A 22548-nucleotide genomic window follows, 5' to 3' on the forward strand; every position below is an offset into this window, starting at 1 on the left:
TACGGAAATGGCCTGATCATTTTGAACAGTAACTCTGATAGCAACATAAAGGATAAACTGGAAGGAGGTCAGACTGCAGTATAAGGGCCTGAGCTTCAACAGGCAAAAAGGGCTGGTGAGAAAGAGGTTGATAGACATTAAGAATACAGAGCCAACAAGACACAGTGCAGTATTGTGAAGTTGGAAGAGGTGTTCAAGATGACTACAAGGTATCTGGCCTAGATAACTGGATATAAATAGTGCTGTTAGCAGAAGTAGAGAAATAAGTAAGTTTGAAAGGGACTGTGATGCATAAAGTTTTAGATGTGTTCATCTTTTTTTTTAAAGATTTGAGAGAAAGAGTGGGTGATTGGGGGGAAGGGCAGAGCGAGAGAATCTCAAGCAGATTCACTGAGCACAGAGCCTGACATGGGGCTCGATCCTAGGACGCATAAGATGATGGATGACCTGAGCCAAAACCAAGAGTCAGACGCTCAACCAGTTGGGCCACCCTGGTGCCCTTTAGATGTGTTCATCTTAAAGTACTTAGGAAGTATCTCAGATGGATAGGTCTCGCAAGTTATTGAAAACAGTAGGAAGTTAGAGCTGGAGATAGGGATTTAGTTGTCATCAGCATGGAGTTAGGTGATAGTTAAAGCATACAGCTGTGGTATAGTTACTGTTTATACAGGTTGTTTTTTTGTTTTTAATACGGGATTTTATCCCATACATTTATTGTTAAAATTAATAATATTTGACCATCTTGTTCTATTTATGTTTTTTGTTGCTCTCTTGCTATTTCCTTTGTTGTCTGAATTTTGATAAAATGAGCAATGTATACTATCTTCCCTGGCCCCATCCACATCCCCAACACCATTCAGGACTAGAGAGAGATAGAGCCTGCCACTGCCTGTTTGCTGGAGGGTTTAATTTAGACCCTGGGTCTGAATAGAGGAACAGAATTGGTGGTGGAGTAAGTGTGAATCATGCTGCAGGCAGTCTGTGTTTCCTAAAGCAAAGTTAGAATATTATAAAAAGGGCTGAAGCTTGCATAGGTTTTTTTCATCAGCCTTGTAATTTGTATATTTTTTTACAAATTGAGGCACTGAATTCTTGCCATATTATTTTTCACTGCGTAATTCTTTTTCCCTGTCTTAAAGAGATATTTTAGTGAAGATTGAGGAACTGCATTGATATGAAATACCATTTTATATTAGAATAATTCAGTCCATTTTTATATTTTCTCTTGTTCCTTTTCAGGTGAACTTCTAGATCCATGTGGTTATATCAAACCTGAATCTCCAGTTGTACAACTTGGTTCTAATTTCACTGCAGTTTGTGTGCTAAAAGAAAAATGTATGGATTATTTTCATGTAAATGCTAGTTATATTTTCTGGAAAACAAACCATCTTACTGTTCCTAAAGAACAGTATACCATCATAAACAGAACAGCATCTAGTGTCACGTTTACAGATACATCTTTATTAAATACTCAGCTCACTTGCAACATTCGTACATTTGGACAGATTGATCAGAATGTTTATGGAATCAGAATAACTTCAGGCTGTAAGTTTTGTTTTTGTCTTATTTTAAACTTTGTTATGACTGTTGAATTACATTCGTAATGTCTGTTGGTCTTTATGAAATGCAGTTATTTTTTGGCTCATTGACTTTTGGACGTACTTGTTTTTAAAAAAAGTTTTGAAGTGGAACTCCATTTGCATTACTACTATACAAAAAGCTTGAAGAGTAACATAAGATTTGTATCTTTCTTGAAAGTCAAGTATCTCTCAGTTTTCTAGAAAACTGTTTTTACATGAGACCCGCAAAACAGTGTTGAATTGAAATTTGTCAGTGTATTCATAGTAACTTTCAGTATCCTTTAATTGCTGAAAAGATGCACATACAGAACAAACTATCTGAAGAAAGTGAATAAATACTGGAGAAAGTCCTTCTGTGTCAGAGTAAATAAACTTAGTATGATCCAAGAGTGGATTGTCAAATCCAAGATGGATCCCCAAAACCATAATTTGGTATTTGCTTTTCCTCCAGTGGAGTTTCAACAAAAAACAATAGGAAGAGAAATATGTGAATCATTTGTTTCCATTTACTTGACTTTTACTAACATGCAGTAATACTTTTTAAAATACACTTCATGGAGAAATCAGTTAATATTCTTACCCAGTTATAAATGAAAGTTGATTTTGTGTAGAAAATTAATTTGAAATATGCTAGTTAGTGACAGTTATAGAAAATGTATATTAATCTAAAAAGTACGAGTTTAAGTAGAAAAGATTATTTTTTTAGTCACTAGTCGAATTTCATTATGTCCATACATTTTGCTCATGTTTGTTTTTTTTTTCCCCCATCTAATTTAGATTGCACATGTCTTGGGTAGTATATAAACTGCATGTTATTTGTGGATATAAAGCTTTTTGAAAATGGCTCATTTTTCCCTTTTAGTGCCTCCAGAAAAACCTAAAAATTTGAGTTGCATTGTGAATGAAGGAAAGAAAATGATGTGTCAGTGGGATCCTGGAAGGGAAACATACCTGGAAACAAACTTCACTTTAAAATCTGAATGGCAAGTTGTTTTTAAGTTTTTTGTATGTTGAACTTACGAATTTAGTCATTTGTGCTGGAGTTTTTATTTCTTCAAGTGGAAATATTAAATGCAGATTTTTGTTTAAGCTTTTATTTTAAAGCATCTAAACATATAAAAGGGGAAAGAATAGTATAATAAACTCCCATGTGTTTGTTATCCAGCTCATGACCAGTCTTCTATATACCCCACCCCAAATTATCTTGAAGAAAATCTCAGACGTCATTATCACCTCATCCATAAATATTTTAGTTCATATCTCTAAAAGATAGGCATACTTTTTTAAGACACATAACTACATGGCATTATAATACCATTGAAGAAACTTTAATAGGTTACCCCATTTTCAGTTAGTATTCATGTTTCCTCAGGTGTTTATGAATATATGTATATACATATTTTTAAATTTTTTTGAGTATAGTTGACACACAGTGTTACGATAGTTTCAGCCATACAACATAGTGATTCAACTTCTCCATATCTTAGGCAATGCTCACCACAAGCATAGCTTCTGTCATCATATAACACTGTTAAATTATCATTGACTGTATTTCCTATGCTGTGCCATGAATATTTGTATATATTTTTACAAGTCATCAAATCACGATCTAAATAATCTCCACGCATTGCAAATGGATATGTTTTTGTTTTACCATAGATTCTGCCTGGTTTTCTCATCTTTTTCTTTGCAATTCAGTTGTTAAAGTAACAGTTAACATGTGTCCCTTTTTTTTTTTTCCCCTAGAAATTGCTGTTAGATCTAGACACTTGATTAGATTTGGGTTTGATCTTTTTTTTTTTCAAAAGTAATTTGTAGGGGTGACATATACTTCCAATCAGGATCCACCACAGAGTGTTTGATTCTTTTTCTTCTTTTCTTTCTTTCTTTTTTTTTAGGTGCACACCATATTTTATCTTAATGTAAAGTGGAGTAATAAGCAATTAGACAATTTATGTCTACTATTTCTGTCATTTTTATCTTTTCCAGTTTTATTGTGAAATCATTGATACACATTACTGTATAAGTTTAAGGCATATAGTGTAGTGGTTTGATTTACCTAAATTGTGAAGTGATTTCCACCATTGGTTTATCTAACATCCTTCTTTTTGTATAGATAAAACAAAAAAGAAGGAAAAAAATTTTCTCCTTAATTCATAGGATTTACTCTCTCCACATCTTTCCTGTGTATCATACAATAATGTTGGCTATAGTCATGTTGTACATTACATCCCTAGTTCTTAGTATTTTATAACTAGAAGTTTGTACCTTTGACCACCTTCCTCCAATTTCCCCTCTCCCCACCCTCTGCCTCTGGTAACCACAAGTCTGATCCCTTTTTTTGTGTGTGAGTTTGGTCTTTTTGTTTGTTTCTTTTAGATTCCACAAATAAGTGAAATCATAAGTATTTGTCTTTATCTCTCTTATTTCACGTAGCATAATGCCTTCAAGGTATACCTATGTTCTTGCAAATGTAGGATTTCTGCATTTTTTTATGGCTGAATAATAGTCCATTGCATGTATATACCACAACTTCTTTATCCATTCATCCATTGATGGACACTTACCTGTTTCCATGTCTTGGCTGTTGTAAATAATGTTGCTGTGAACAAGGAGGTGCAGGTACCTTTTTGAGATAGTGTTTTTGATTCATTTGGATGTATTCCCAGAAGTGGAATTCCTGGATCATACGGTAGTTTAATTTTTTTAGGATCTTCCATCTTTTTCATAGTGGCTGTAGCACTTCACAGTTTCACCAACAGTGCATAAGGGTTCCCTTTTCTCCACATGCAAACAAACATTTGTTATCTTTTTGATGATGGCCATTCTCACAGGCATGAGGCGATATCTCATTATGGTTTTAATTAACATTCTTCCCATGACAGGTGATGCTGAGTGTCTTTTCATGTACCGATTGCCTTTCATATATCTTCTTTGGAGAAATGTCTGTTCAGGTCTTCTACCATTTTTTTATTTGGGTTGTTTTTTTGCTGTTGAGTTGTAGGAGTTCTTTATATATTATGAATATTAACCCCTTATCAGATCTATGGCTTCCAAATATTTTTTCCTATTCTGTAGGTTGTCTTTTCACTTTGTTAATGGTTTCTATGCAGATTTTTATTTTTATTTTAAATTTTTTTTATTTATTTGACAGAGCAAGAGAGCACAAGTAGGGGGAGTAGCAAAGGGAGACCCCAACATGGGGCTCGATCCCAGGACTCTGGGATCATGACCTGAGCCAAAGGCAGACAGATGCTCAACTGATTGAGCCGGGCAGGTGCCCCACATCTTTAGTTTCATGTAGTTCTACTTGTCTCTTTTTTATTTTTGCTTGTGCTTTGAGTGTCATATCCAAAAAATCTGTACTATGACCCATGTCACAGAGCTTTAGTCCTGTATTTTCTTCTAGGAGTTTCATGGTTTGAAGTCATACATTTAAGTCTTTAATCTATTTTGAGTTCATTTTTGTGAAAGGTATAAGATAGGGGATAATTTCATTCTTTTGTAGGTGAATATCCAATTATCCCAGCACTATTCCATCAGGAATTCCCCTGGCTCCCTTGTCAAATATTAGTTGGCATAATTAGTTGAATTGTGCTTGGGTTATTTTCAGGCTTTCAGTTCTCTTCCACTGGTATGTTTGTTTATATGCTAGAACCATGCTGTTTTGATGACTTAAACTTCATAGTATAGCTTGAAATCAGGAAGTGTGATGTTTCCAGCTTTATTCTTTTTTTCTCAGGATATTTTGACTATTAATGTGTTTCCACATAAATTTTAGGAGTGTTGTTCTCTACTTTTGTAAAAAATTGCGATTGGAAGCTTGATAAGGATTGCATTGAATCTATAGGTGGCTTTTGTGACGTTTTAACGGTATTCATTCTTTGAATTCGTGAGCACATTTATTGTGTCTTTGAGTTCTTTCATCAGTGTCTTGTAGTTTTCAGAGTAGAGGTCTTTTAACTTCCTAGTTAAATTTATTCCTGTTTTATAGTTCTTTTTTTTTTTTTTTTTTAAGATTTTATTTATTTGAGAGAGAGAGCACATGAGAGGGGGGAGGGTCAGAGGGAGAAGCAGACTCCCTGCTGAGCAGGGAGCCCAATGTGGGACTCGATCCCGGGACTCCAGGATCATGACCTGAGCTGAAAGCAGTCGCTCAACCAACTGAGCCACCCAGGCGCCCCCCTGTTTTATAGTTCTTGATGCTGTTGTAAGTGGGATAGATTTCTTTCTTTTCAGAAAATTCATTGTAAGTGTATAGAAGCACTACTGATTTTTGTATTTTAATTTTGTATTGTGCAACTTTACTGAATTCATCCATTAGATCTAACAAATCTTTTGGTTGAGAGCTTTTGTTTTTCTGATACTAAGATTGAGAGGTGGTTTCAGGTGCTGTCAGCCTGATACATTTGTTATAAAATTTCCTTTTTTTTTTTTTTTTCCAAAGATAGGTTTTGTTTATTGGACTTGGCTTTGACATGACTGACACACTCTGCATACACTAGTACAAATTGATCTAAAATAGTTCTTACCAGCAGTTTTTATCAAATAAAAGCTGAAGGAACTTTGCAGTGAATGCTTATACAGACCCATCACCTAGATCCTACAATTAACATTTTACTGTGTTTGCTTCATCACATATATGTTTATCTATGTATCCTTCTCTCCACCTGTCCATCTTTTATTTATGTATTTCAGAGTGACTTGCAGGCATTAGTATACTTCACCCTTAAACACCTCGGTGTTTACATTATTAATTAGATGTAATTAGACAGTTACATATACATGTTTGGGTTTTGGTAGAATTTATGTGCATCTTTAAATATACTTAGATACCTTAAGTGTATCAGTCAGTGACTTTTGACTAGTACAGTTATGTAACTCAGACCCTTATTAAGATATAAAACATTACTCATACCCCCAGAAAGTTCACTTCTGCTGCTGCTTGGTCAGTCCTATCCACCACCCTGTCTCACCACATCCCACAAGGCAACTACTGAAATGATTTTCTTCACTATAAATTTTTGCTTGTTCTGAATGTCATGTAAATGTAATGATACAGTATGTACTCTTCTGTGAAAGGTTATGACTCAGCAGAATGTTTTGGGGATTTAACCGTGTTGTTGCATCCCATTAGTTTTTCATTTAAAGATTTGAGCCATCAGCGATCATTATTTGTACCTGAGGTACAAAATAGTGGTATTCTGTCTTTTTTTAAAAACCTGATATACTTAAAACTTTCAACTGTTGGTTACCCTGAGGGACAGTTCATATAGAGAAGCAAAATGGTATTAATGTTTTCACTTTCTAACCAATTTTATAAAGAGTTAGTTCCCTAGCATCCTCCAAAGGATGAGGGGTTTTTTCCCTTCATTATGAATTCATATTGAAATATATTTGATGTGTTTCAGTCCATTACCGTTGTTTTTCTTTATACTTATGTTGTCCCATCCTTGGTTAGTAGGAACTACTCAGGTTGGCTCTTCCTTTTGACTTCACTCATTAGTCTTTGACAGCTTTCTTCCTTTCTGATATGACATGATTTTCCAGATTCACCTTAGTATATATGTCCTGCCCCAGACCTAGAATCAACCATTTCCCATGTAGCCATGGTTCCATTTAGTAGGAACTACTGTTTAGAGACTACAGTCTGGGTGCTAGGGGAGCTTGTTATTTCTAGGCTTTTACAGCAGAAACAGCTAGGAAACATATTTAGGGTAAAATACATCATGCGCTAATACTGATATTTCCAGTTTAAAATCTGGACTACCTGTTTTTACTTAATTTCATCCATCTAACATCTGCATCTTTCTTCTGTGCTGAAAACCTTGGTCTCCAGCAGCACCAATATAATAACTCCTTTGCTTTATCTCAGTAAGCATAGCCGCTGCAGAATAGCAATGCCAGTATCAGTACCAACAATGTGAATCCTAAAAAGAATTTTAAGATTGTTTTCTTCCACTAAGGATATAGTTAAATTACTGTTTTAAAGCTACTTAAATTTTAAAGCTACTTAAAGGGGCGCCTGTGCCAGGCGCAGTCGGTTCATCGTCTGCCTTCGGCTCAGTTCATGATCCCAGGCTCCGAATCTGAATCAGGCTCCCTGCCCAGCAAGGAGTCTGCTTCTCCCTCTCCCGCTCCCCCTGATTCTGCTCTCTCTCTCTCTGTCAAGTAAATGAATAAAATCTTTAAACAAAAAAAGACACTTAAAATAATTTTCTATGTGTTACAGCACCAACTCAATACAAGAGTTCATATGTTTCATTTTGCTTTTGAGTTTTAGGAATTTTTAAAGTGAGATATAATTGATATACAGTATCCTGTTTGTTTCAGGTATACATCATAGTAATTCATAAAAGTTACCTGCTTTGTTGTGGTTTTGACTTACCCTTTTGTTTTAAAAAAATGTGTGTATGTGTGTGTATATGTCTTTTTAATTGATGCATAATTTAAATATAAGTGAGTAAATAGTATTATCACTTTGAAACTTTTTTGGTGATAGAAATCAGAAAGTGTTTGCCTGGGTTTGACTGGAAGGAGGCTAAGGGGATTTTCTGGGGTTGACAGAAATACTTATCCCTGTCCTCCTGTCACCTCCTAACATATTGTGCTTAGAAAAATCATACTGTGCTTAAAGAAGGACATTGCAGGTACAGTAAGGATTCTGTTTCAGGAATGGAAAGAAGATCACAGGAAATTATTTTTGGAGAAGGGTCATTGGGGATAGAGTATAGTATTCTACATGTAATGTTCTTGGAGTAAAAATTTGAAAATATGTTTTAAGATATAGATCAAACTCAGTTTTAAAGGAAAGCATGATAGTTTTTGAGAAATTTTATTTTAAGCTGTAACAGTCTGGGTCTCATCAAGTAACCTTTTTCACTCTTAATTTTTTAAAATCTGTTTTTAATGACCAATTCTTCCATTTTTGTATTTAGGGCAACAGAGAAGTTTGCTGATTGTAAAACAAAACGTGACACTCCCACCTCATGTACTGTTGATTATTCTCCTGTGTATTTTGTCAACATTGAAGTCTGGGTAGAAGCAGAGAATGCCCTTGGGAAGGTTACATCAGATCATATAAATTTTGATCCTGTAGATAAAGGTAGTTATAAACCTGAATTTGAGAATTTATTAGGATATATGCAGTGGCTTATTAATTTAGTTTTTAGATTTTAATTAATATAGAAATAAGCACTTATTATTTTAGTGATTTTTACAAATTTATTTTAACAACAACATTAAAAATAATCTGGAAAAATCTTAATAATCCAACTATACTACAGTGGTTTGCACTTTGAATGTTATCTGCTAGTATTTATGCAATTATCAAACATTTTACAACATAGCAATTATAGTACACGTTTTATTGTCTTTTTCTTTACATATATCATAAATATTTGTCTTTTGATAACCTAAAAAGATTAACAAGCATATAATAACTTGACAAAGAAAACTAAAATTTCTTTAGAAACCTTTCCTCTCCATTATAATAGTATGACATCGCATTGTTTTCAAAAAAATTAGTTCATTTGGTAAGAATAAATAAATATTGTGAAATAAAATATAAGTAGTATGTTTGAGTTTGTGTAAGAAGTTGTAAAAATAAACCATGATAAACATTCGGATTTATTTTATTCTTCAGTGAAGCCCAATCCGCCACATAATTTATCCGTAAGCAACTCAGAGGAACTGTCCAGTATCTTAAAATTGACATGGATCAACTCAAGTATTCAGGGTTTTATAAGACTGAAATACAACATTCAATATAGGACCAGAGATGCCTCAATTTGGAGCCAGGTAAATTGCAAGTTACTGTTTATGCAAATAGTCTTACAACCCTCTAACCTAAAAGTCTCAATATCCTAAGGTTGTGGTTATATGAAATATTTTGCTTGACTCATCTTCTTGATCTGTATTTCATGCAAGGGCAAACGGGAAGACATTCAGATAGAAAATACAGTTTTGCTGAGTGCAGTAGCTTTTAAGTGAAGTATGGAAGTGATACCAGGTGATAAGGAATAGTATTTTTGATGGGAGGTGAAAGGAACACAAAAAATAAGCAAATTAAGTGGGGAGTATATGAAGAGATTATTTGGCTAAGGTAGAGCAGGAGTTGGCAAACTAAATCTGCAGGCCAATTTCAGCCTGCCATCTGTCTGTATAAATAAAGTTATATTGGAACACAGCCACACTCATTTTTTTTTTTATTGTCTTTGGCTATTTTGTGTTGCAGTGGACAAGTTGAGTAGTTGGAACAGAGACTATCCGGCCCACAGCCTAAAATATTTAGTATCTAGCCCTTTTAAGAAATCATGTCAACTTCTTAGTAGAGGAAGGAGTTGTTGGGGAACTTATAAGACTGAAAAGGAACAGAACAGTGTACCCAGAGATGATGCTGTCACCAAAAGAAGTACTTGGAACTTTTAAAAAGACAATCACCATAGCTTTGTGCTCCACAAAGTATTCTTTGTTATAACTTCATTTGTCACAAACATTATGCTTTTGCTTTCTCTTGTTGCAGTAATGAGCTCATAAGGGATTTGAGCCCATGATCTTAATACTCTCCATTCCACTTATCTGAAGGGCTGCTCAAAATAAAGTTAGAAAAAGCAACAAATGAAAATGGATTAATGCTTCATGTTGTACAGAGACGATACATACCTGAACTTCAAAATAGTTTTTTGATATCATAGACTCTTAATTCATTGATAACAAAAAAAATTGACACCTACTTTGTATTCAGTATTAAAATCTCAGAGTAGTAGAATCAGTTATTTATATTCTCTGTTTTCCTGAAAACCAAGTTTATATACAATGATACCTTTTGTTTTTCTTGATTGAGCTGGATATCTTCCTTTTTCCTATCCAGAGCTGCACTCTGCTCTTCTCTACTCTACTCTTTGTCTTGGAATGCTGACCTGTATGGATTTCATCTGTGGGTTCACATTCTCTCTGGTTTCCTAGTGAATGTGGTTAATGGGAGAACGGGGTCTGGCAAAAGAGACAAGTGAGATCAGCATATTTATTTTCCCTCCTTCCTCCCCAGAGCTGCCCATGTCTCTCAGCCTAAGATCACTGCACCTCTCAAATTAACCCCATCTGACCCTCTTCTCCCAGTTTCTGGTACCTCCCCTCATCCCTTTTGGCCTAGGAGTAATAACAGCTACAAGCCCCTGAGTAATGACCACTATCTAAAGAGGTTTCCCTACACTCTGCCCATCCTTCCTTTTGTGTAAACCCTTCTTGAATTAAATTCTACTTGGAGTATACCATCTTTTTCCTGCTGAGACCCTCAGTGTTACAGGCCCCATGGAAGAAAAATAAATAAATAAATGAAGGATTAATAATAGATGTTTTCCATACTTCCCAAATCTATTTACTTCATTAACTTAGACTGCTTTTTGATTTGCATTTATATATCTCCAGAGCTTGAGTTTAATTTATTAGTCTTGTTTCATTAAATTCAGTTTCTAAAATCTTTGAGAATTTAGGACAGTTACAATAAATACCATTGGGTTTTTTATTGGTTGATCTGCTTTGATTTCAGATTCCTCCTGAAGATACAGCATCCACCCGATCTTCATTCACTGTCCAGGACCTTAAACCTTTTACAGAATATGTGTTTAGGATTCGTTGTATGAAGGAAGATGGTAAAGGATTCTGGAGTGACTGGAGTGAAGAAGCAAGCGGTATTACATATGAAGATAGTGAGTAATTAAGATATATGAGGAAGGTTTTGGAATTAATGGCTATGAATTGTGTCTGGTTTTAATAATACCTCGTTGCTTCTTATTTTGTGACCATTTTATTCAAACTTGTATTTTACACTTTTATTCTCTTTAAGGACATCAGGATATAAAGTGTTCATTATTGATGGTATAAATCTATTTGATTCCTAATAAAATTATCATGGAATGACCATGAGAAAACCACTGACCTAACAGTTAAGTCCAGAACATTTTATTAAAGGACAGTGGTTCAGAGATATCCCTAAATAGAGAATCATATCCTGACTCATTAAAATGATACTAGCAAAATATACCATAGTCCCTCACTGTCAGAAATATGTTTGTACTATTATTTGTTTCTGCCAGCACTTAATAAAGCCCTGGAAAAGAATCCTGGAGTTTTGGTTTATTTTCATTTTCCTTTTTTTCCCCCCACGATCATATAGGGCATACAGTACAGAATCCAAAAGTCATAAAAGGGTATATGGGGTCCAAGGTAAGATCCCTGCCCATAGCAGTTAACATCAGTAATTTCTTTTGTAGCAGTCAAGAAATAGTCCTGTAGCATACAGATTTTATTTTTGAACAGTTTTCTTCCATAGTTTCACCCTTCAGGTGTCAATGGCAATAGCTCTGGCTTTAAAACCTCCTATACCACCTCTGTCCCTTCACTTCCAGCTCCACTAGAGGTTTAGATAGTGAAATGAGAGAGGCAGAAAAGTAAACTACCTTTCTCCACTAAGAATTTTCTCTTGCTCTCATAAATGACATGAAAGAAAGCAATACTGCTATTGCTGATTTGGGGGTCTTCAACTGGATTTCTTTGTCTGGGCCAGGAATTCTTAAACTGGGATCCTTGGGGCCTTGAAAGCTGGTGGGTCAGTTGCGGAAGGGAGGTGAGAGGAGGGTGGTTCCTGAACTACTCTTAAGTGTGGGCAAAATATTATGGTTAGTGCCTGTGTGCGTTTTCTGGGGAGATGGTACATAGCCTTTGTCAAAAAGATACCTGGAAAATTATGAACCATTAGATTAAGCATTTCTTCAATTTAATCACCAATGAATGATTCCTCTAGGTTCTTCTTATGTTAGGAAGTCTTTCTGGCCTGTAACATTTTCATTATAGTTTCTTGGTCTTTATTTTGTATACTCATGTATGTGTATCTGTTTGAACCCCCTGTACTGGCACCTTGTCCCCAGTCTTGCCTCTTTTCTCTCTTTTGACCTCTATAATTACCTCTTTATAATCATGATATCACTGCTTAGATTTTATTCAGATCCTTTTTTATTCTATTGAACCATATCTTATAATTGCACTTACAAAAATTTTGAAAAATCAGCTGATTCTATAGGAATTTTTAAAACCTAATAGCATTTGGTACTTGGTTTTATAAAGTGGATTTTCATTTTTCACATTGTTGGTGATTATGACAACAGCACTGTGAATTCATTTTTATTATATCCTATCAACAGTCATCCTAACATAAGGTAATAAACTTAGCCCACATTTACTCCCATTTATTTTGTTTTATATTCTTACATATATACATTTAGGAGTTTTAAGTATATATTTAAATAAAATTTTTCAGTTTGATTTTTAGCAGTAAGAAATGGTGATCCATCTTTGGTTATACCTTTAGGATATGTTTGTAGCTTTACAATTTAAAGATTAGAAAAGTATCCCGATATAATCTAAATTATCAAGCTATCTATCATCCTGACTAAAGGAAGACCCAGGCATAGCATGCTAGGGTGGGGAAAATGAGAGTTTAAACAGTGACTGAAGGGCAAGAATATTAAGAACAAAGGAAGAGAATAATTTCCAGGATTATATTTTATTGTTGAAAAATTTTATTTTAAAAAGTTTATGTCATTTCTTTAGGACCATCCAAGGCACCAAGTTTCTGGTATAAGATAGAGCCATCCCATACTCATGGTTATAGATCTGTACAACTCATATGGAAGGTAAAAAATTGCATGTTTATGTTCTTTTATCACTTACATAAATATATTTTATATGGCATTGTGAGTGTAGTTTTTTAACTTAAATTTTTATTCATCTTAATATCAGGAAAACATTTGATAAATAGAAACACAAAGCTTTGTATATACTACATAAAAGGGCCATAAAGTGCAGGTTTTATCTCATAAATACTTCATCACAATTCTATGAAAAGTTCTATGAGAAGGATCTTATCTGTCATTGAACTTCCCTGAGTGCCTCACAGTAAATAATTACTAAAGGTTTTGAGTAATCAAAATGTATGCCAATAATAGGAAATACAAAATTATTGTCAAGTCCATAAGTCTGCAAGCGTATCATACTAAAAAAAAAAAAATACTCAGGCATAAAATATAATTTAGGGCCAGATAGCCACAGTGCAGGTACTATACAGAACTAAAAGCTAATGAAATGGTGCTTTCCCTCCTAGTCAAAGTCAGTGGGTTTACTCTTCATTTACTATGTAGTAGTTTGACGTAAGGTAGGGAATTGTAAATGAGGTCGCCAGTACCTTTCAGGTAAACATTTAGAGGTTTGACCTAACAGCAGAATGTGTGAACATGGAGAAAACTGATTAACTTTTATTAAATACATTTTTAAAATAAACTGTTTTATTATAGACATTGCCTCCTTTTGAAGCCAATGGAAAAATTTTGGATTATGAAGTGACTCTCACAAGATGGAAATCACGTTTACAGAATTACACAGTTAATGACACAAAATGGACAGTAAACATCACAAATGAGCGTTACATAGCAACTCTCACAGCAAGAAATCTGGTTGGCAAATCAGATGCAGCTGTTTTAACTATTCCTGCTTATGATTTTCAAGGTTTGTGTCTGTGAGATGGAGTCGACTTACGGATGGGAAAAGGTGGTTCCTAATGTAGAAGATATTCTGAGGCGTAGTACATAATTATTCTAAGTCAACAACCAAATAATTTGTTCCATTATTATGTGGCTCACTTAAACTTGGGAGTAAACTGCTTAATTCATTTCAGCCTTTTCTGATTGCTTACCTGGTTTTTTAAATATTAAGGCTCTGGGAACCATATATGAGTAGGACTTAAATATATTGTTCATTGCTTTCAAAGAGGAAAAAAAATGCCATTTACACATAGAAAACATTTGAAGAATTTTGAGAAAGGAAGAATTTTAGTTTCAAAATAAATTGTCTATGTAAATTATAATAAAGTGCCTTTATTCATGGAAATACATATTAATATGAGCTACAAAAACTGGTTATGGAAATGTAAAATATCAAAATTTCAAATTTTTTAATGTTCATTTATCATATCGGTATTCAAACTTTGTTTTAAAGCTACTCGCCCTGTAACGGATCTTAAAGCATTTCCCAAAGATAATATGCTTTGGGTAGAATGGACTGCTCCAAATGAATCTGTAAACAAATACGTACTTGAGTGGTGTGTATTATCAGATAAATCGCCCTGTATCCCAGACTGGCAACAAGAAGATGGGACTGTACACCGCACCTATTTAAGAGGTATACCTGGCTAGAAAAAATTTTAAGTTGATATCCTTTAGACAGATTTTTCTTTCACATATTTTTGTGTGCTTTACAGATGTTGTGGTCCCCTGAAAAGATCTTCAGTTTATCAGTTACTAGTTACATCTAGTTCGCCAGATGTGTGACTCTCACCAGGTCACATATAACCTCATTCATTTGCAGGGTCTGTTTATGGACAAAGTGGGGCTAATAGTATCTTCTCTTTAGAGTTAAGTGTTTTGATCTCAAAGGAACACTTAAAAAACTGTAAAGAGAACTATAAGGTAATATGACCTCTGCTTGTAATTAGTTGCATTTTTTCTATACCTGATTTAACTCCTCATCCTGCAATGAGAAAATATTTTCCTGTAGCATCTGAATGACTTGTTAAACCCTTAAAGCTGTTGAATAGGGGAAGCAGAATTAGAACTCAGATTTCCTTGTCTTTTAACTGGAAGTTGTAATGGACAGAAAGTAATGATGTTGTAGAGCTCCAAAATGGTGGATTGCCCTGCGTTTTAAGGTACAACTTAACTCTGTGGCTTTGAAGTGATAAAACAGCTTTAAAGAGAAAACACTCAGCTTGTATGTTTTTGTTTTGTTTTGTTTTAGTCAAGAAGGAGAACCATTAGAATTCAGCTATGAATAATATGGTTAATTAGAGAAAAGCTGTAAACAAGGACATATCTGCCATAAAGTTTGTTTTATTTATAAAATAGGCTATTTGGCCCTCGTTAACCTCTTATTTAATAGACAATTTTAATAAATTTGGTTGTTCAGTTTATCAGCCTTATCAAAAGCAAGGTGGAGCTAGAGAGAAGATGCACGTTGGTAGTAACTAGACAATAGAAATGTTTTTAAGAGGGCGCCTGGGTGGCTCAGTTGGTTAAGCGACTGCCTTCGGCTCAGGTCATGATCCTGGAGTCCCTGGATCGAGTCCCGCATCGGGCTCCCTGCTCGGCAGGGAGTCTGCTTCTCCCTCTGACCCTCCCCCCTCTCATGTGCTCTCTCTGTCTCATTCTCTCTCTCTCTCAAATAAATAAATAAAATCTTTAAAAAAAAAAAAAAAAATGTTTTTAAGAAAGCATAGCATAATCTCCAGAGACCTTCAGGTTGCACAGGGAGCCCCAATAGCTCATAGCTCTGATAACATCACTGTATTACAGCAGAGTTTAACACTTAATTCATCTTCTTGATAATATTGAGTCATCAAGAAAAAGTAAAATTACTCTGTTTAAGAAAGCACAGAAGCATATATAACTTTATGAGTAATAGTTGAGGAAATAAAAGTTCTTGTTGAATGTATGAACTTCAGTATAACAAATACCTTATTTTCTGATGTGGACAGATAGAATTCTATATAAAAAGATTTTACTATTGTGTATTAAAGGAATAGATTACTTTGTTAATTTGAAGAGATTATAAATAAAGGAGGTATTCAAGATAACTTTATTTAAAATTTTTTTTTTTACCCTTTGGGGGAAATAGTACTAATTCTTTTCTTCCCAGTTACCTTACAAACCAGGGCCATTTCCCTAGCTCTTACCAGTGGGTCTTTAGGCAGTTTTCTGAGAATTAGTTAAGATGTACAAACACTGAAGCTATAAGACCAAGGATAATTTGAAATCAATGTTTTATAAGTCCTGGATGTAAATATAATAATTACTTTTACTGATAAATATTTCCACCATATTGGCAATAAAAGTAAGCTTTTACTTTCATAAATAGCTTTACTCTATTAAGCTTGAATCCAGTACACAAAAAGCAACGCTTACTTTAAATATTTTATTTATTTATTTGACAGAGAGAGATAGCGAGAGCGGGAACACAAGCAGGGAGAGTGGGAGAGGGAGAAGCAGGCCTCCTGCGGAGCAGGGAGCCTGATGTGGGACTCGATCCCAGGACCCTGGGATCATGACCTGAGCCGAAGGCAGACGTTTAACGACTGAGCCACCCAGGCGCCCCAAGCAACGCTTACTTTAAAAGCTGCAGTTTGAAAAGAAAGTTCAATAACCATGAAATTATAGTGTAAAAATAAATAATGGAGTTAGACTTTTTTTTTTTGTTACAGGGAAAAAATGCTTACTCTCCTATTCTTTCTTTAGGGAATCTAGCAGAGAGCAAATGTTATTTGATAACAGTTACTCCAATATATGCTGATGGACCAGGAAGCCCCGAGTCTATAAAAGCATACCTTAAACAAGCTCGTAAGTCCAAATTCATTTTCTTGGAAATGTGTTGAGTTTTCTATTAACAAAGACATTTTATCTTTTTTAAATAAGGATATGCCTTACAGTGTTCAAATATAATAATTAAATTTTAGTAAATTCTAGTGATATACTGAATTATAATGATTTTCAGTTATCAAATACTTTATTCTAGCACCTTCCAAAGGACCTACTGTTCGGACAAAAAAAGTGGGGAAAAATGAAGCTGTCTTAGAGTGGGACCAACTTCCTGTTGATGTTCAGAATGGATTTATCCGGAATTATACTATATTTTATAGAACCATCATTGGAAATGAAACTGGTAATAAAACTATCAGTTATTAAGAATTACTGGTGTTTTTCTTAAGCTTTTAAATGTTAAGTCTCACCTCCTTAAGTTATATATCTTAGAGTATATTATCATCAGAAAAGAGACACCTGAGAATATGCCGTATGGTTGCTTTCATGGTCCCATTAAAGAAATAACTGTGTTGTGCTTATGGGAGAAGAATATTATGTCAGAGATATGAAAGTTATTTCCTGAAAAATGTATTTTTTTTCCTTTTTAATACTTTTGCAATGTCAAATAAAAGCCAAATCAAGCAGAAACATTGAGCAGTTGAATAAGCCACACTTACTGATTTCTTCTAGCTGTGAATGTGGATTCTTCCCACACAGAATATACACTGTCTTCTTTGACCAGTGACACTTTGTACATGGTACGAATGGCAGCATATACAGATGAAGGGGGAAAGGATGGCCCAGAATTCACTTTCACTACACCAAAGTTTGGTAAGAAAGAATGATGTTTGCTCTTTCCTTCTCTTTTTTTCTTTTTAAAATTTAATCAGACTAAAAACAGACTTAGTTAATAAGCTAAAATTTTGTTAAAAATGTATCTTTGGATCATAGAAATGCATTTTTCATAAATTATGGTTTTTGTATTTATTGGATTTTGGTTGTTTCTTTAAACTATCAAAACTCACCTCTGTTATTTCATTAACTGCTTCTCACTGACTTCATCTATACTCTATAAATGCCAAAAGAATTTGTGTATCTTTCTAAATGGGCTCATATTTTCACTGGCAAAAATCGAGTGTGGTCTCTTTCCTCCTTCTCTTATTCCTCCTTTTTATAGGCAGGTTGCTGGAAAGATGAGTCCACACTTGCAGGCTCTACTTCCATTCCTCCAGCTGAGTCTTTGACGTGCTGAACCCAGGCCTCCAGCCCACCACGCCACTGAGATCCCCTAATGTCACTCAGGGAAGAAGTCCTCTTAGTTACGATCTCCAGGGCCTGCTTTTTTAGTCTTTCTTCTGTACTTCTCAGCATTTGACTCTGTTGGCTTCTCTTCTCCATCCTTGAAACTGCTTCTTCCCTTGGTTCTTCTAAACTTCTTCTTGTAATAGCACTCTCCTGAATCTTCTCCCTCTCTGGTACTTCCTTCTCGGCCTCCTGTTCACTCTTCTTTTTAAAAATGGTTTGTATTTTCCAGAGCTCTATTCTCACCCCTCTTTTATTATCTACCTAGTCACACTACCTGTCCGTGACTTCAGCCATCCTTTCTCTCCTTCCCAAATACATTTCTCTTTTCCCTGACACAACCATCCAAGTCTTTGCCAAAGTCAGAAATTTAGATAATGATAGTAAATTTCTTCCTCTTTTTGCTTACATAAGCCAAGTATAAAGTCCTATTGATCATGCCTTCTAATTACTGCTTTTGCATGCCCTTTGATAATCTCTTTCCTTGACCCTAAGCTTCTCATGATTTTCTCCATCTTTTTCTGCTTTTCCTAATGGGTAGCCCTATGTTAGCTCCTCACCTTCCCTTGTTTTGGCTCTTCCTTTAGCCTCCCTAACACAGACTGAAGCTGCATTCTTTCTTGTTCCTACTACATTTTGAATCAGTATAGAAATTACCTTATTTTATTGTATTTGTAACCTCCACCCCCAAGTACCAGCACCGTGACTGATAAGTAGAAACTACATATTCCTTATTGATTGAATGCTGAATGAGAAAATGAATGAATGAATAACTACATAAAATAGATAATAAAAGATCCTGAGCTTTGCCGTGATAGCCAGTAATGAACATAGTTTCTGGAATAAGATTTGTGGTGACATGTTAATAAAATATATATGTAACAAGTAATAATTGAAGTTGATCTTAAAAAAAAATAAGCTTTTAAAATACTATCCTGATTATGTAAGTAACATTCTATAGAGCAGAAGAAAAATCCACTCCTAATCCTGCATCTAGAATAATCTCTTAACATATTTGTATATCCTTCTTGTATTATCTATGCATACATTTTTTTTCCAAAAATTACAGCATACTTGTTAGGATTTACTTCATCATCTGCTTTTTTCACTGATCTATTTATTGTTTTGTGGAACTATTATGGCTTCTTAATATACATGGTCCTTGCTCCCAAAGGACCTTACCAGTGTATTTGAGGAAATACAGCATAAATAAAGTAATTGAATGGAAAGGCATTTGGGCCATGTAGGCTGTAAATAGAGTGGGAATTTAAAGATAATTAGTAGGGGGGAGTTTCATCTTCAAAGATGATTTTATAAAGGAAACAGTACTTGAGCCTTGAGGTTAGGTTGTGAACAAATAGGAAGAGGGCATCTTAGGACAGAATGAGCAAAGGCCCAAGACATAAAAACCTAGTAAGTTTAGCAGCAGTAAAGAAAATGTTCTGCCTGAATTTGATTTGGTATGTATATGAAACCTGAGCATACAAGAGTTAGTATTTGCCAATCTACACTTTATTCCTGAGCATTGATCTGACTTACTGATTTGTGTTAAGCTTTGTAGAAAATAAAAGTTACTTGCAAAGGGATGTGTGTGGTGCAAAGATTAGACTAAGTGAATAGCATATGACTGCAATATTACTTTTATAAAGTTTTCCCATAAAAGACTAATTAGAAGGAGACTAGAGGAGTTAACCAGAAACAACCATAAGGTGAATCATTAAAAACTCCAATATAGGGCGCCTGGGTGGCTCAGTTGGTTAAGCGACTGCCTTCGGCTCAGGTCATGATCCTGGAGTCCCAGGATCGAGTCCCGCATCGGGCTCCCTGCTCGGCAGGGAGTCTGCTTCTCCCTCTGACCCTCCTCCCTCTCATGCTCTCTGTCTCTCATTCTCTCTCAAATAAATAAATAAAATCTTTAAAAAAAAAAAACTCCAATATAAACTATCCAATTAATGATTCATTTGGTTAAGTAAGCCCTCTTTTAAATGCAGATTAGGTATCATCTGCTATGTAGAAACCTTATGGTTACTGATTAGGTGATACTATTCCTACTACTGCCACTCCTTGTACTTAAGAATCTTAAAAATTCTGGGGCGCCTGCATGGCTTAGTCGGTTAAGCGTCTGCCTTCGGCTTAGGTCATGATCCCAGAGTCTTGGGATGGAGCCCTGCCTGCTCCCTGCTCAGCAGGGAATCTGCTTTTCTCTCTCTCCCTCTGCCCCTCCCCACTGCTCATGCTCTCTCCTCTCTCTCTCTCTCTCAACTAATTGAGATCTTTAAAAAAAAAAAAAAAAAAAGATTCTTATAAATTCTTAGCCGTTTATCAGATATGCCATCTTTTTTTTTTTTAAGATTTATTTATTTGAAAGAGCACACAACGTGGGGGTGGGGAGTGCAGAGAGAGGGAGAGAGAATCTCCAGCAGACTCCTTGCTGAAATGCAGAGCCTGACTTGGGGCTCGATCCTACTGCCCTGAGATCATGACCTGAGCCAAAATCAAGAGTTGGACACTTAACCAACTGAGCCATCCAGGCGCCCTGACGCCATCTTTTTGAAAATAGTAAATAGCTACTAAAAATTTTATTTTTATTCCTCATAGAGGATCATATTTGTAGTTTCAGTTATTAAGATTGTTTTACAACTTTTCCACTTCTCCCCAGTACTCACAGATCTCAAAGATAAGCTTTTGTTAAGATTCTGCTGGCAGATCATAGATGTAATAAATGGTTAGGTTTGGGAGCTCTAACTTATAGATTATCTGTCCAATAAAATGAACTTAGTCATTTTATTACCCTAACCAACATATAGTTTATTTTCACCCTGTGGCCAGGTTACAGTGTAAGGTATAAAGGGCTAGGATATCATTTACCAAGAAGAGGGAGAGGGGAGAAAACAGCCATTTAAGTTTGAAAAGGCTGTAAAAACAGGATGGTATTTCATCTCTTCAACAATCCTCTGGCTGGGAAGTTTTATTGTTTGTGTCAACATATGCATTGACCATTATTTTCCTTCTTACCCCTTTCTGTTTTTTAGCTCAAGGAGAAATTGAAGCGATAGTTGTCCCTGTTTGCTTAGCATTCCTATTGACAACCCTTTTGGGAGTATTGTTCTGCTTTAATAAGCGAGACCTGTAAGTACCCCTAATTTTATTTTTGCAGTTTTTCCCCTGGATTTATGCTCTATTCTCTCCCTCAACCTCTGGCCCCAAGTAATTACTGATTTGCTTTCTTTGTAGTTTTGCCTTTTCTAGGATTTCATATAAATAGAATCAAATAATATGTAGTGTTTTTATATAACATCTTTCATTTCACATGTTACTGAGACTTACTGTTGCATATACTATTTTTCTCCTATTTATTGAATAGTATCCTATGGTACAGATTTATCAAAATTTGTTGATACATCTGTTATGGAAGTTCAGGTTGTTTCTTTGAATTGGGGCTATTGTGAATAATGTTGCCATGAATGTTCACCTACAGATCTTTGCGTGAGCATGTTATCATTTATCTTGTGTAAATACCTAGTAGTGGGATTGCTGGGTCAGATAGTAAGTGCATATTTAACTTTATAAGAAACTGTCAAACTATTTTTCAAAGCAGATATACCATCTTGTATTCTCACCAGCTCTGTGAGCCTTCCCGTTGTTCCATATTATCAACTCTTGGTACAGTTACAGTTTTTAATTTTAGCCACTTCCTTATCAGTGTGTAATGCTATTTCATTGTAATTTTAATTTCCATTTCCCTAGTAACTAGTAATGTATCTTTTCATGTGCCATTTCTATATATTCTTTTGTGATACATCTTCTGAAATCTATATATTCTTTTGTGATACATCTTCTGAAATCTTGCCCATTTTTACATTGGGTTGTTTGCCTTAATATTGAACTGTAGGAGTTCTTTATATATTCTGATTACAAAATTATTCTCAAATGTGTTTTGGACAATCTGGTCTTGTGGCTTTGCCTTCTCATTTTCTTCACTGTGACTTTAGAAGAACAAAGTTTTTAATTTTGATGAAGTCCATTTTATCAGGTTTTTTGTGATTCTTGTGTTTTATGTCCTGTGTAGGAAATCTTTGCCTAAGTCAGTCACAAGTATTGTTCTCCTTTGTTTTCCTCTAGAACTTTAATCATTGTAGCCATATGTCTGTGGTCTATTCAGAATTTTTGTGCATGGTATAAGGTCAGGGTCAAGGTTCATTTATTTTTTTTCCATAGATACCTAGTTAGTTGTTCCAGCTTTATTTAGTGAAAATACTTTT

At 34.9% G+C, this 22548-nt stretch overlaps 1 protein-coding gene across 3 annotated transcripts in view; it reads left to right on the top strand.

The window, feature by feature from the left end:
* The window catches only part of IL6ST (interleukin 6 signal transducer), a 50469-nt gene that overhangs the window by 22736 nt on the left and 5185 nt on the right, over positions 1 to 22548 (top strand). For 2 of the 3 annotated variants that reach the window (XM_032404402.1, XM_032404403.1), the window contains 12 exons: positions 1240 to 1545; positions 2443 to 2563; positions 8519 to 8685; positions 9226 to 9380; positions 11131 to 11290; positions 13191 to 13273; positions 13931 to 14141; positions 14631 to 14813; positions 16922 to 17023; positions 17199 to 17345; positions 17675 to 17815; positions 21319 to 21415. In XM_032404402.1, the coding sequence (XP_032260293.1) occupies positions 1240 to 1545; positions 2443 to 2563; positions 8519 to 8685; positions 9226 to 9380; positions 11131 to 11290; positions 13191 to 13273; positions 13931 to 14141; positions 14631 to 14813; positions 16922 to 17023; positions 17199 to 17345; positions 17675 to 17815; positions 21319 to 21415 (1873 nt within the window). Of the gene's footprint in view, positions 1 to 1239; positions 1546 to 2442; positions 2564 to 8518; positions 8686 to 9225; positions 9381 to 11130; positions 11291 to 13190; positions 13274 to 13930; positions 14142 to 14630; positions 14814 to 16921; positions 17024 to 17198; positions 17346 to 17674; positions 17816 to 21318; positions 21416 to 22548 lie in introns of those variants that run through there. The other variant, XM_032404404.1, reaches the window with a different exon arrangement.

This window comes from Phoca vitulina, unplaced genomic scaffold (genome assembly GCF_004348235.1).
Source record: "Phoca vitulina isolate PV1807 unplaced genomic scaffold, GSC_HSeal_1.0 scaffold6, whole genome shotgun sequence".
NCBI lineage: Eukaryota > Metazoa > Chordata > Mammalia > Carnivora > Phocidae > Phoca > Phoca vitulina.